Source organism: Bicyclus anynana, chromosome 11, assembly GCF_947172395.1.
Source record: "Bicyclus anynana chromosome 11, ilBicAnyn1.1, whole genome shotgun sequence".
NCBI classification, from domain to species: domain Eukaryota; kingdom Metazoa; phylum Arthropoda; class Insecta; order Lepidoptera; family Nymphalidae; genus Bicyclus; species Bicyclus anynana.
The window spans coordinates 13,286,940-13,301,421 of NC_069093.1; the positions used below are offsets into that span (position 1 = coordinate 13,286,940).

The 14,482-nt window shown below is 38.2% G+C and overlaps 2 protein-coding genes across 2 annotated transcripts; one reads left to right on the forward strand and one right to left on the reverse strand.

Annotated features, from left to right (window-relative positions):
- Positions 1 to 1,139: 1,139 nt before the first annotated feature.
- Positions 1,140 to 4,551, reverse strand: LOC112050577 (uncharacterized). Its single transcript, XM_024088869.2, has 4 exons — positions 4,310 to 4,551; positions 3,202 to 3,445; positions 2,285 to 2,464; positions 1,140 to 1,326 (listed from the first exon to the last, which is right to left on the reverse strand). The coding sequence occupies exons 1-4, from the start codon at positions 4,459 to 4,461 to the stop codon at positions 1,246 to 1,248; spliced, it is 657 nt and encodes a 218-aa protein (XP_023944637.2). The 5' UTR covers positions 4,462 to 4,551; the 3' UTR covers positions 1,140 to 1,245.
- A 117-nt stretch (positions 4,552 to 4,668) lies between these two features.
- Positions 4,669 to 13,348, forward strand: LOC112050586 (heparan sulfate glucosamine 3-O-sulfotransferase 3B1). The gene is made up of 6 exons (XM_024088879.2): positions 4,669 to 5,371; positions 6,918 to 7,120; positions 8,093 to 8,173; positions 8,781 to 8,954; positions 12,335 to 12,560; positions 13,110 to 13,348. Exons 1-6 carry the CDS (start codon positions 5,261 to 5,263, stop codon positions 13,344 to 13,346), a joined length of 1,032 nt encoding a protein of 343 aa, XP_023944647.1. The 5' UTR covers positions 4,669 to 5,260; the 3' UTR covers positions 13,347 to 13,348.
- The last annotated feature ends 1,134 nt before the right edge of the window (positions 13,349 to 14,482 follow it).

The window sequence follows — 14,482 nt, forward strand, 5'->3', positions numbered from 1 at the left end:
ACTGTATTTTATTCATCAACTTCTTAATATCATGTGAGAAAGTTTTTTTTTTTAAATAGTTCTGTAAATCAATACATCTCAATTGAAATATCATGCATTAACTAATGGAAGTCGTTGGACATCTATACTAATATTATAAAGCTTTAAAAATAAAAAAAAAAAATTTAAAAAACTCTTTCAGTGTTAGATAGCCCACTAACCGAGGAAGGCTATAGTCTATTTTATCCCCGTATTCCTACGGGAACGGGAACCACGCGAACAACGAATAAGTGGGTCTGCAATAATTATCATAAGTTATACATTTCTTTATATTTTATTGTAACCTGGTGGTGTCCCGTTCAAATAAATAAAATGAAAAAATAACTTTATAAAGCCCATTATCCCATTTAGTGGAATCAATAGAGCATTTTCCCTCAAAGTCCTCAAGAACAGCTCTGATTTTGATTATTTTTTTAATTTGTTTTTTGATATTGTTTGAAATCATGAAACCTTTTGGAGTGGGGACAGAATGATTTATTTTATTTCAACAATATCTATGCTATTTGTGTAGTAATTTTAATTTCTATGAAAATTTTGTCTATATTAATCCTCAATCTCTTAATAGTGGATGCACAATCAGCGACCAATATAATTCTGACGGCCTCCGTAGCGCAGTGGTATGCGCGGTGGATTTACAAGACGGAGGTCCTGGGTTCGATCCCCGGCTGGGCCGATTGAGGTTTTCTTAATTGCTCCAGGTCTGGCTGGTGGGAGGCTTCGGCCGTGGCTAGTTACCACCCTAGCGACAAAGACGTACCGCCAAGCGATTTAACATTCCGGTACGATGTCGTGTAGAAACCGAAAGGGGTGTGGATTTTCATCCTCCTCCTAACAAGTTAACCCGCTTCCATCTTAGACTGCATCATCACTTACCATCAAGTGTGATTGTAGTCAAGGGCTAACTTGAAAAGGATTAAAAAAAAAAAACGTCTCCACTGCCAAACAACTTTTTGATTGCTTAAAAAAACTCAAAAACTACTTGACTGATTTGAAAATTATTTCAATAGAAAGCTACATTAGCAAGGAGTAACATATTTTATCCCTGTTGGTAACTGTGGAACTGGTGGGGTTCTGCCAGTGAGCTAATAAAACTACAAATATAATTGTATATTATTATTAATTTCTATATTATAATTATATTATAACTTAACATTAAAGCTGGAGATCACAAAAGAATTAACTGCTATTATCTAATGGCAGTGACTGTCATTGTTCCTTCTTGATATTGTATGCAGACAATTCTTCGGCATATTTCTCTTTTGACCTTTCAAACATTGCCACATAGACCTGAGAACAAAATGAAATATATTAAAGCAGTGTCAGTGTTCTTCACTCTCATTTATTTATTTATCTATTTTTTTTTATTTTTTAACAATGTTGAAATAAAAAAAATTAAATATATTAACACAGGTAGTTTAGTACATAATATTCAGTGTTTATTATTGCTGTACTTATGTGTTTGGTTTTTATCTGAACTGGGGCATGCACCTCCAACTTTATAGTTATGTGCATTTTAAGAAATTAAATATCGCGTGTCTCAAACGGTGAAGGAATAACATTGTGAGGAAACCTCCATACCTGACAATTTTCTTAATTCTCTATTGTGAGAAGTCTGCCAATCCACATTTCGCTAACTTGGTGGACTAAGGCCTAATTCCACATTTTGATAAGAGACTCATGCTCAACAGTGAACTGAATATGGGTTGTTTATGACTGGCTTATACTAAGATCAAGCCTCACTCTTATTTTAGAGAACAAAAGGAATATTCCAAGTGCAGACAACATGATAGGTTGAGGTTTTCTGTGCCAGTAGTGTATAAGTAAGTGATGGTTTACTGGTGCAGTTTTCATTGCCATAAGAATCTATACTAATATTATAAATGCGAAAGTAAGTCTGTCTGTAACTTTTCACGGCTAAACGCTTGAACTAATCAAGATGAATTTTGGTAAATGGGACCTTGGAGCCAAAAAGTAACTTATACTTATTGACCCAAAATAGGAATAGAAGGGGGTGAAACAGAAGTTGAAAGTCAACATTGCTTTCCACGCGGACAAAGTCGCGTTACTTTGAGTAGTTTTTGAGTTAAATTGTAACAAACAAAGTTCTAAATCCCATATTTTATATTAAAAAAACCCTATGAGACCATAATTATTATAAATGGGGTATCAAATACCAAAATTTCATTACCACTGATAATAAAAATTATTAGAAGCACCCCCAAAGTAAAATTATACAAATTCATACCCTTTTTTCTTCATTTGTAAGTGCTCTCCATCTTGACGCCAATTGTCGTGTTACTTCCTGTTTAGTTGGTTCCGCACCCATCTCTGTGGCAGTTTCCACCACAACCACAGGCCTTTGTTCTTGGCAGAATTGGAAAAATGCATTGCAGGGCTTCTTTGGTGCATTTGGATCTCTCTCAGGCTACAACAAAACGAGGAAAGTTAAACTCGTATTATTGTCTTTGTTTTGTAAATCTCTACATAGTGTAAAAAAAAACAAGTCATGAAATATTAAAAGCTGCTTGACGATTGTTTCATGTATAATACATGTTTCATGTACTAACCAAATTTCAACATTTTATCCTGAAAGGTTAGAACATGGAACAGATTTTGCAATGGCCAGATTAAGGAGGTCTAAGAGTGAATGAAGTCAGAGGCGGTTGTAGTCTTTACAAATAGTCAAACTTGACGCTTCAAAGTGATGTTAAATAAGCATACTTGAAATAAAATTTTATTCTTTCTTCTATATCTATCTATATATATAAAAATGAATCCATATATGCCTCGGTCATGCCTTTACATGTGAACGACTAGAGAGAGGAGTTTTTTTGATGTGTTTGTTATTGAATTGAAGGGGTAGGGTAGGGTAGGGTAGAGGTAGTTACAAGTTTACATTGAGTTTCACGAGGACGAAGTAGTGGGTGTCCGCTAGTATAATTATTTAAAAGAATGTTGTGTTTCTTACACTATTTATAATTCATAAATGACTGGACCGTTTTGGCTGAATATTGGTGGAGAGGTAACTTAGAATCAGGAGGACATAGGATACTTAAGGTAGGGGTAGGTTAGAGTAGAGTTTCTCGAGCACGAAGTCACATACGTCCTCTAGTTAACAATGAAAACAAATTAAAAACTTTGTTGCAAAGTTGTAAATCTTACTTTATCAGCTTTACTTTTTCTCTTTGCGGCTGGTTTTTTAGCCCCTCCAGCATTTTGTTTGTCTGTCTGTTTGCCACCTGATTGTGTCTTTGCTCCAGCTCGAGGAGGCTTTACAACAACTTCCTGTTTGACCTCCACATCAACTGTGGTTGATCTGAATGAATCTCCATGTTTGTCTAATCGTTCAACCAATAATTTTATGTCTTTTTTATAGCGTTTAGTTATTTTCTTTACTTCATGTATTCTGAAAAATAAATGCAGTGTTTATTTTAGTTTTTTGATGCTCCTATCTGTAGGGTTTACAGAAAAAAGGTTTCACACATAAGTGCCAGGTTCACACAGGGTATGTTTGCAAGCCCAGCAAATTATTACTTTATACTATGTGTGCTGTAGCATGGTGTGGGTGACATTAGCCTTATGACATTCATAATATGTACTGTTACTGTGTATCGCGACAATATTTCAAGAGTGAAACGAACTGTCACCCGCACCATGCATTAGCGCACAAACTTGAGGTACCATTTACAAACCATAGTGCATCTTACAACATGAAACAAACTTGCCTTTTTGAATACAACACACACAGAATGCATGGGCATGGTTTTCATTGAAAGAGAAAAAGAATGTTACATAAAAATTTCAATAGTAGATTGACGGTAATGTTATCTTGTTTAAAGAAATACATAATGCTAATCATTAGCTTCAAGATATAAAGTTGGTTTCATGTAGGATGGTGCGGGTGACAGTTCGTTTAACTCTTGAAAGTTTGCCGCGATTAACGATAATAGTACGTATTATGAACGTCATGCAGGCGACTGTCACTGTACCCATGCTATCTGAAAAACACTTTAGTAATGAAACGCGAAAGCGTTGGGTTATACTTTGTTGACAAGGTGATTCCAAGCTGGGCACAAATCTCTTAGCAGTCAAGGCTAGACTTGATTTAGATTTATTTTCGAAATTGGACAAACTTAACCATCGACGCCCTCAGTTAAAGCCAGCAGCGCATACCGTTACAGCAGGATGGTATTAACAACCGATATCGAATAAAACCACAAGTTTTATCACTTTAACTTATGATAGCGTAACAAATGAGAAATAAACACACCTATTTACAATTCGTTCATTATCCTGTTGTAGTACTTCACATCTTTCTAACAACAATTGGTACTTTCGCCTGTAAATTTCCTCCTCCGATGGTAAACTAACCATATCATCCGAGTCGTCAGAAATATTCGAGCTGAGTTGTTGGACTGTCATTTTAATTTATTTCACGGCTTCGAAGTTCAACGCGACCAATTTTCTTTTTATTTATTCGTCGTCCGCTGTCAATGTCATTTTTTGGAAATGGAATGTTTTCGTGAATGTTGGCAATGAAAATCGGATACGCGTACGAACTATCACTAAATTAGATCTCTTTGGTCCAGGGATTTCTAAAGGCTTTTTTATATGAAACTTACTTTTATTAGGTACATATTTAAAAATTACGCGATAAAACTATATGCAAGCAAAGGCGTATACTTGTTGTGTACTGTTTTTTGTCTAGTTTTGACATTATGGTTTTAGCGAAAACGTTTATGTGCCTATGATACATGTATCCAAACAGAATGGCAATGAACGACCAGAGGTGTATTTCCGGAAAATGACAAAAATGCGCGCGCAAGTGCAGAATATTTCGCTATTTATATTTGGCGCGAACCAAAAGGTATGTAAAGCTACCTACTCCTATATATTGTTTTTGCATTTTCTCCCGTCTGCCAACAGGGTCCTCCGTAATCGAGCGCGGTTGCGCAGTGCGTTTACTGATGCAGTCTGCAGATCAGGTGTGCGGTACATTCTCTTAAAATTAAACCGCGTGGTGTCGCATTAATATTTACAATGTGTGATTTACTTTTTTATTCTTCCAAATCGGTGTAAATATACCTGCAAATAAACATAATATTATTCAATTTATACAGTTTTCTCATAACCGGTGATAATGGTGAATATTTAACAATAAACAAACAGTTTTTTTTTAATAGATAATCATATTCCATACAAATGAATTCCAAAAATAGCAATGAAATGGATTCCGGCTCTTTCGAAGCGAACTATGTTTACATATTTCATATTATTCTTTCTATTATATTTATTTTATGTTTTGAATACTTGTTTAGTTGACGAAAGAAAGGTTAGTATCCTTAAATTAAATTATGTAGTAAAGTAACTTAGTACCTATCACTAATTTGTTCCATTATTGGTGGTAGTCTATATACAATTTTAGTTAAATGTGTACCTAATTTATAAAAAAGTAAGAAAATAGAAACTTTATTTCAAATCTTTTTTTACCGTACTGTTTCACCTTAACGTAATTCAAACTTAAATAGGAATGAAACTCAATTAATTATTAAGTATTTAATGAAAACACCTCTATGTCTTTTATTCATTAAAATGTTGTTTAATATAAGCGAATATTGTCAGTTCACAGCGACTCGGTAAAGGTGCCGGATTTTACACCTAGAGGTCATGGGTTCGATCCCATTGCAAATATTTGTTTAAAGCAAAAAAATAATAAAAAGGATGTCTGTTTTCTTGCTACCATTCCACGTGGGCATGATTTGTATTGTTATTAGGATAACTTAGCGTATGTTTGTTTAGTTTCTCTATTTCAAAATAGGATCATCATCATGACGTGGATGGACGTCCGCTGCAGGATAGCCTTTTGTAGAGACTTCCAAACTTCGCGATCCTCAGCCACCTGCTTCCAGCGAATCCCTGCGACTCGTTTAATGTCGTCAGTCCACCTGCCCATTCCAGCACCGCAAAATATTGTAAAAAAAATAACATCAGGGATATATTTTCAGTATAATATATGACGTAGATGAAGGTCCACTGCAAGACATAGGTCTTTTGTAGGGACTTTCAAAGATCACGTTCCTGAGCCGCCTGCTTCCAGCGTATTCCTGCGACTCGCTTGATGTCGTCAGTCCACCTGGTCGACCAACACTGCGATTTCTAGTCTAGATTTAGTGTCTCAATTCCAGCAAAACCCCAAAATATTGTAAAAAAAAGTATGTGTTAGCTCCGACGCACGAATGGAGTTTACTCTTTCAGATCGACTGTCTAAATAGGTTTATGTTGCCCCGCAGCATACACTATGTACGTTGCAATACTAACGCCTAAAAAGTGAAAGGTGCGCAACCGAGGAGCAGCAGGCCGCGGCGTGCGCGCCCACCGCCAGCGCATGGTGAAAGGTGCGCATAATAGGTTGCGCACAAAAACTTAACGCTGTCATTCGTTCATCGAATTTTACTGGCCATATTTTTATCATACCGGGTTAGGTATCTATATGAAAAATCGATTCTTAAGGAGTAAACTCCAAAAGAGCCGTGATAGAGTGGACATGACCTCTGCCTCCGATTCCGGAGGTGTGTGGGTTCGAATCCAGTCCGGAGCATGCAACTCCAACTTTTCAGTTGTGTGCATTTTAATAAATTAAATATCACGTGTCTCAAACGGTGAAGGAAAAACATCGTGAGGAAACCTCCATTCAAGAGAATTTTCTTAATTCTCTACGTGTTTGAAGTCTGCCAATCTGCATTGGGCCAGCGTGGTGGACTGTTGGCCTAACCCCTCTCATTCTGAGAGGAGATTTGAGCTCAGCAGTGAGCCCAATATGTGTTGATAATGATGATGATGATGTAACTCCAAAAGTAACATAATGGATATATTTTCAGTATACCTTCAAATTGTTTTCTCTGAAGCGTCTATCCACTTACAAAAGCGTCAGTCGCCGGTTCGCCGCGCTCCTGGGCTTTAGCCATAGGCGCACCTACATGCGACTTCGGCAACCCAACATGGTGCCCACCAAGAGACTGCCGGATGCCTTGGTCATAGGGGTTAAGAAATGTGGCACGAGAGCGCTTTTGGAGTTTTTAAGGTAAATTTTCAATCAAAAATCAAAATTATCAGCATAAATACAAAATATTACAATATACAAAAATAAAAAATATATGATTTCGGTTTGATTGTTTGGACCACAGAACAGACAGCGCTAAAAGCTAACGTTTTTAGCAATAGAAGTAGCAAGGGGGCGTGGCTCACGTACACCTGGGTGTGCGGAACATCGCAAGCGTTTCCGCGCATGTACTAGCAGTCTTGTTTTGTTCTGTGACAAAAGGAATAAATAATATTGAACTCTAAAGAAAGGGTGACATATTTAATTTTTCACTAAATATTAAACAGCCATTTAGTCCAGGTTTCAATACAAATAATTGGCACTTTCTAAATCTAGTTACCTCTTATATCTGTGGTTCGGACGTTCCGTCAACTTGTGTCTCGTACCGTAAATAGTACGAAATGTTCCGTGACTTGGGTGGGGCGACCGAGTGGCGATTTTTGACGTCCTTTCATGCGGTAGAGTTAACCATTATTTTGTGGTAGACGAAACGCCGAGGTCCCAGGACCTGTGACCTCGAGAGTAGGCTTAAGGGATCCCTTTCGACTAGCCACCACTCACCTTCCCTGCCCGACATGTTCTCCATGCCCACACTATACAATTTATGATAAATAATAATTACAACACAAAACATTGTAGCACAAAATCACTAACGCGACTGGCAGCGTGACGGCGTCTACGCTGCCTAACAAACAACTGAGCTGAAGTCATCAAATACCCTCTTTTATACCAACACTGATACTTCCTCTCTACAATAACTTAAATAATGAATTAGACCACCTGAAATCGAGAAAATTGTAACACATGGGCAGAAGCGATCCATTGTAAAACCTATCTTTCTACTCGCAGCTCTATACTTAGCGTCGGTACTGAGTGGCGATGTCACAAGGATACGTTGGTTTTTCGCAGAGAATAACGAAATAAATCAATGAATACATAGTTGAATTGTTTTAGGTTGCACCCGGATGTAAGGGCAGCTGGGTCTGAAGTGCATTTCTTTGATAAGTTTTATCATAAGGGCTTCGAATGGTACAGGTATGTACCGAGTTTTATTTTTACTTGGACTAATTCTTTTTGTATATCTGTCTATTTCATGTCAATAAATCCATATTTTTTTCTACTATATAAAAATAAGTCGGGTTTTCCTTCCTGACATTTTAACTCCAGAACGCACGAACCGATTTCCACGGTTTTGCATTCGTTGGAAAGGTCTCAGGCTCCGTGAGGTTTATAGCAAAGAAAATTCAGGAAAAATTTCAACGTAAGGTAGAGGTAGGGTAGGGTACGGGTAGGGTAGGGGTTGAGGTAGGGTAGAGGTAGGGTAGGGGTAGGGTAGTGTAGGGTAGGGTAGGGGTAGGGTGGGGGTAGGGTAGGGGTAGGGTAGGGTAGAGGTATTTGAAAGTTTACATCGAGTTTCACGCGAACGAAGTCGCGGGCATCCGCTAGTTATAAATGTAAAAGTGTGTGTGCGTTTTACGTACGTACGTGTGTTTGAATGAACGATATAGCCGATAAATTGGACCTTGGAGCAGAACATAGGCTACTTCCCCGAAAAAATCCTTTTCCGCGGGATTTGTAAATAACAGAATTTGTAATTAACAGAGTTTCGGGTGTCCTCTAGATAAAAAAATGCATGTTTTAGAGACAAAATGCCACCAACTCTCGAGGGACAAATAACAATGGAGAAAACTCCATCGTATTGGGTGACGCGGTCTGCGCCGAGGCGGGTCTACGCCATGAACCCGTCGGTTAAGCTACTCGTCGTGGTTCGAGACCCGGTCACCAGGGCTATCAGTGACTACACTCAGTCTGCGAGGTAGGTAAATCATCATCATCATTAACAACCCATTTTCGGCTCACTGTGGAGTACGAGTCTCCTCTCGGAATGAGAGACAGTCCACCACGCTGGTCCAATGCGGATTGGCAGACTTCACAGATGTAGAGAATTATAAGTAAATTCTTAGATTAATTATTCTCAATTATTCAGGTTTCCTCACGATGATTTCGTTCAACGTTTGAGACACGTGATATTTAATTTCTTAAAATGAAACTGAAATGTTGGAGGTGCATGCCCGGACCGGATTCGAACCTACGCCCTCCGAATCGAAGGCAGAGGTCATATCCACTATGCTATCGCGTCTCAAGTTTAATTTGTACCTATTTGTTTAAATATTTCCACCTTTTTATTGACATTATATCAATTTACTTACCTCATTTGGTAAATCTCCTTCAGATTCGATTTAACAGATAGCTCTACACAGGCAGACAAAATTGTCTTCTACAGATAAAGCGCTCTTACTCTCTCTCTAATAACGACGATTTCGAAAATATTACTCTCCTTTTTGTTGCGGTGGGACGAAAGAGATAACGCTAATATGTAGCTAGATAAATATTTCGTGGCGCGCATCTAAGGTCTATTGTTAGGGTAAATTCAGAGCATACCGAAAAATCCGTTCGTGCCCTCTTTGGTTAGCTCGGAACAAAAATCACAAAGCTTTATTATTGCTGAACATTTGAAGCAGACAGACATTTGATAGTATGCGACTTCTTGCGAATACCGTAACTATGCCCGAGTAGGTATTCAATATAGTGAAAGAGTTCCTCGAAGCCACGTGAGCAATGTCCAAGTTGATGTCTTGAACATCCTTTCGCCTTATTCGCCCAAAGCTCACTGTTGCCATCTACGACTAGATACTTACTAGAGGAAAAAATTTGTATTGTTTTCCCATAGTTTGAAAGCATTGGTTTAAGGATATTTTTAACCGACTTCCAAAAAGGAGGAGGTTCTACGTTCGGCTGTATGTATGTTTTTTTTTTTTTTTTTTTTTTTTTATGTATGTCCAGCGATAATTCCGTCAATTATGGACCGATTTTGAAAATTCTTTTTTTGTTTTGTAGGGTTTACTTCCAGGGTGGTCCCATTTTTTTCATGTCAGGATCTGATGATGGCATCCTGGAGAAATTGAGGGGATCTTTCGAAAGTTGTAGAGACAGCTAGTACGTTTGTTAGTGTTTCCATAAGGTATTTTAAACCACTACAACTTTATGGAGGTTTGGAGTTGGTCTGATGATGGAGCCGAAACACAGACGATGGAACTCGTTAAGGATTTACAGCAGTCACCTTTTGTTTGGGCTTGATTAATTTGTATTGATGAGTACTTTCCACCTATATGGGTTGTGACTGTATTAAGGGTCTGGTGATGAAGACGAGGGACAGTGAAGAGAACTCCTCGACGGTTCACAGTAGCTACCTTGTGTTTGAACTTGATAAATTTGTATTGATGACAACTTACCACCTAGATGGATTGTGACTGTATTAAGGGTCTAATGATGAAGACGAGGGACAGTGAAGAGAACTCCTCGACGGTTCACAGTAGCTACCTTGTGTTTGGACTTGATAAATTTGTATTGATGAGTACTTTCCACCTAGATGGATTGTGACTGTATTAAGGGTCTGATGATGAAGACGAGAGACAGTGAAGAGAACTCCTCGACGGTTCACAGAAGCTACCTTGTGTTTGGACTTGATAAATTTGTATTGATGAGAACTTTCCACCTTGATGGATGCGACTGTATTAAGGGTCTGGTGATAAAGACGAAGCACATTGAAGAGAACTTCTCGACGGCTCACAGTAGCTACCTTGTGTTTGGACTTGATAATTTTGTATTGATAAGAACTTTCCACTTAGATAGGTTGCGACACGCAGTGGGTATGCCAACACTAAAAATAAAAAAATAAAAATTTTAATAAAAAAAATTCAACCGACTTCCAACTCAAAAAATAACTTTAACTAAAAAGCAAAAAATAACATCCTACCTATGTGCTACCTTCTGATCAGTTTGAAGGCGGTGCCAAGCCAGTGTCGTGTTTTAATTAAAGCTGTTTCTGGAATAACCACAGAAGTTTTGTAGTTTAAACGTATTTAATTAAAACATCACTGGCTTGGCACCGCCTTCAAACTGATCAGAAGGTAGCACATAGGTAGGATGTTATTTTTTGCTTTTTAGTTAAAGTTATTTTTTGAGTTGGAAGTCGGTTGAATTTTTTTTATTAAAATTTTTATTTTTTTTTGCTATTGTTGTTTTTGTAAATGAGCACCTGCAATATCTTAAACTTGATCCCTGTTCGTATCTCAAAATTAGTCCGCCAAAAATTTTCAAAAATTTTAAACGCCTAAATAAGTTGAAGGATTTCTTTGCCACTGTCTTTAATATTTGCAACTGAATTTCTACATATTCAAGAACCTTGTACAAATCTTGAGATTGGTCCACGAAATAACTACTCTCCGCATAGTAAAAATTTAAATGCAGTTGAAGGAAATTCGCTGCTGTCTTTAATTTTTGCAACTGAATTTCTACATAATTAAGAACCTTGTTCAACTCTTGAAATTGGTGCACAAAATGTTCTCCGCACTGGTAATAAGGTCAAAGGTTCACGCCGGTGAATTGTGTAAGCCTAACCCATTTTCTAGCTGGAAACTTATTCAATGTCTTGAACAATACGTCACAAGGGGAGCAATTTTTCTTCAGCCGAGGTGAAATAACTACGTCATTGTGAGAATTCGCTATGAAATAGGTTAGAGCCTTTCTATGAAATAGGTTGTGGTATTTTGTGTATTTATTTTACGACTGTTCGGGTAAGGTTTATATCTTAAGAGCTCAGAACACGTTTTTGTACCTAGTTACATTGAGATATCGTACTAAGATTATCTTGGTGATAGGTAGATAGGTACGTAACCTGAATTTATGGTACAAAAACAATCTTCAATCAATAGTTAATATCATAATATATCATGATAATGATAAAATACCAAATACTCCGAAAAAAATCATCATCCCCGAGTCATTTAGTTTTGAGGCTACCATTCGAAAAACACAGATGAAGCTTTTAAAAGAGAACTTTATGGGTTTCTAGTAATGGGTTGCGACGATGCTAAGAGTTTGGCAATTGGTGGAACGATTCCTTATGATATCCCGGAGAAAAATTCAAACAAATTACCGGAATTTTATGCTAAGACAACACTGATGATTACGACCCATGAAACTTTCCAAAGCCACCACGCTCAAAACGCCTTAATTGGCTACCTTACTTTAAGAATCCCTAAAATTTATAATCGCAGACGAACGATCCATAAATTTATAGTGCTTTTTAGTTTTGCCAGCTACTGCGTGTTAAAATTTGCGGTGCATTTTCAGCAAAAGGCCCAGTCTGCCCCGTTTCGAAGATCTAGCGCTAGTGAACAGCACAGTGGGCTGGGGCGGCGTGTGGTCTGTTGTGGACGCGTCGTGGCCCCCCGTGCGATTAGGCATCTACGCGCGACCACTGCGGCGCTGGCTCAGGCGGTTCCCCAGGTCCAGGATACTGCTCATTAGCGGCGAGCGGCTGGTTGTGGACCCTGCTTTCGAGATGGCGAGAGTACAGGTAAGATATAAAAAACTTAACCTACCTTTCTAGGTTAAGTTTGTCCGTGGCTCAATCACAGGCTAAAGAGACTGAATACCGTGGTGTTTTAGTCGGTAAGTCTGACACAGTGGCGCAGAGGCTTTTATCGACGGTACCTAAGGACATTATCAGGCGGTACGAGCCGTGATAGCCCAGTGGATATGACCTCTGCCTCCGATTCCGGAGGGTGTGGGTTCGAATCCGGTCCGGGGCATGCACCTCCAACTTTTCAGTTGTGTGCATTTTAAGAAATTAAATATCATGTGTCTCAATCGGTGAAGGAAAACATCGTGAGGAAACCTTTATACCAGAGAATTATCTTAATTCTCTGCGTTTGTGAAATCTGCCAATCCGCATTGGGCCAGCGTGGTAGACTATTGGCCTTACCCCTCTCATTCTGAGAGGAGACTCGAGCTCAGCTCCCTATTATACGGATGCTATTGGCGGCAAAAACAAGTATGGAGTAAATACTCCCCCACTAAAATTCTCAGAAAAAATAGAGGAAAATTAATCTTTAATCTTTAACAGGATTTCCTCGGTCTAAAGCTGGTGATAACAGAAAAGCATTTCTACTTCAACTCGACAAAGGGGTTCCCGTGTCTCCTCAAATCGGAAAGCCGACCGACCCCGCACTGTCTGGGCAAGACCAAGGGAAGGAGTCACCCACACATCGACCCCGTGGCTATAGAGAGATTGAGAGAGTTCTACAGACCTTACAATGAAAAGTTTTACGAACTCTCCGGAACTAACTTTGAGTGGCCTTGATGTTAATGAAATTAAAAAAAAAATCAATCACCGAAATGCATAAAAAGTGTGAAACGAAAAATTCGGGAAATAATTAGATACCTATATAATTATATATACATTGTTATTTATCAGAACTACGAGTAAATAAGTATGAGTAGGTATACTACAGTGGCGTGCACTTCATACATGCATTAAAGTACTGCATACCCTAAGAGATGTTTTCTTAATCCTTACTAAATGCAGATTTTCCCAGTTTGGTTATTTTTTCAAACTAGCGCATACCTTGATCGACACCCTTATGCACGCCACTGCTATACTATAGTCTGGCAAATTCGCTGATAACACTCCAATGATATGCGGGCGACGGGGGAAAAGACTACGCGGTTGTGAAATCGTGCGTGCGGTATCGTGCATCAGTCGTGGGTTTTTCATTCATCGCTACATGCCCCCCGGCCCGTGCGCAACATCAGGAGTGTTACGAGCGAAGTTGCCAAGCTATAAATACTCATACTACACCCGCTATTGGTCAGTTCAAGCAACCAATAGAACAGTGTCTTTTAACATTTATGACGTCATAGTTCACGTTCGCAAAGCGTGCTAATATGACGGTGCTATAAATGATTTAAATATGTCAGATATTTTAAAAGTTTATTAATTATGCAGAAAATAATAATGTTTTATTTTTATCATAGTTTTGTTATGTAAGAAATCGATTAAAAATATAAAAAAAAATACATGCAAATATCCTTGTTGTATAAATTTTGTCATGTGAAAGATAAAAGAGGTTTCTGTTACCTATATCTTTTTCAGAAAAGGCAAGTAGGTATTGTTTATTTTAAGCAAATAAAATAAACCCAGAATATAGATTAGGTAGTAAAAATTTAAATAGGTAGGTAGTATTTATTGGTTGTTAGTTTCGGTAATTGCTATTGCATGATTTTCATTTTAGGATGTATATTCATACATTGTAGAAGTCTAATATAAATATAATATATCAATAATCCCTTATTAATTAAATACGAAGGGAAAAAATGTAGTGTAACATTCGTTCATAACACTCCCGATGGTGTGCGCGGGCCGGGAGGGGGGTAGCTATGCCCCGTGCGCACGAATTCATACCCACACAGTCCTTCCCCCCGTCGCCCGCATATCAT

Coding starts and splice junctions, on each gene's coding strand:
- LOC112050577 (XM_024088869.2), bottom strand. CDS start 4,461: ATGACAGTCCAACAACTCAGCTCGAATATTTCTGACGACTCGGATGAT. Junction 3,446..4,309: donor AATGAACGAATTGTAAATAG/GTGTGTTTATTT, acceptor TTTATTTTTCAG/AATACATGAAGTAAAGAAAA. Junction 2,465..3,201: donor GAAAAAGTAAAGCTGATAAA/GTAAGATTTACA, acceptor GTTTTGTTGTAG/CCTGAGAGAGATCCAAATGC.
- LOC112050586 (XM_024088879.2), top strand. CDS start 5,261: ATGAAATGGATTCCGGCTCTTTCGAAGCGAACTATGTTTACATATTTC. Junction 8,955..12,334: donor GACTACACTCAGTCTGCGAG/GTAGGTAAATCA, acceptor GTGCATTTTCAG/CAAAAGGCCCAGTCTGCCCC. Junction 12,561..13,109: donor TCGAGATGGCGAGAGTACAG/GTAAGATATAAA, acceptor AATCTTTAACAG/GATTTCCTCGGTCTAAAGCT.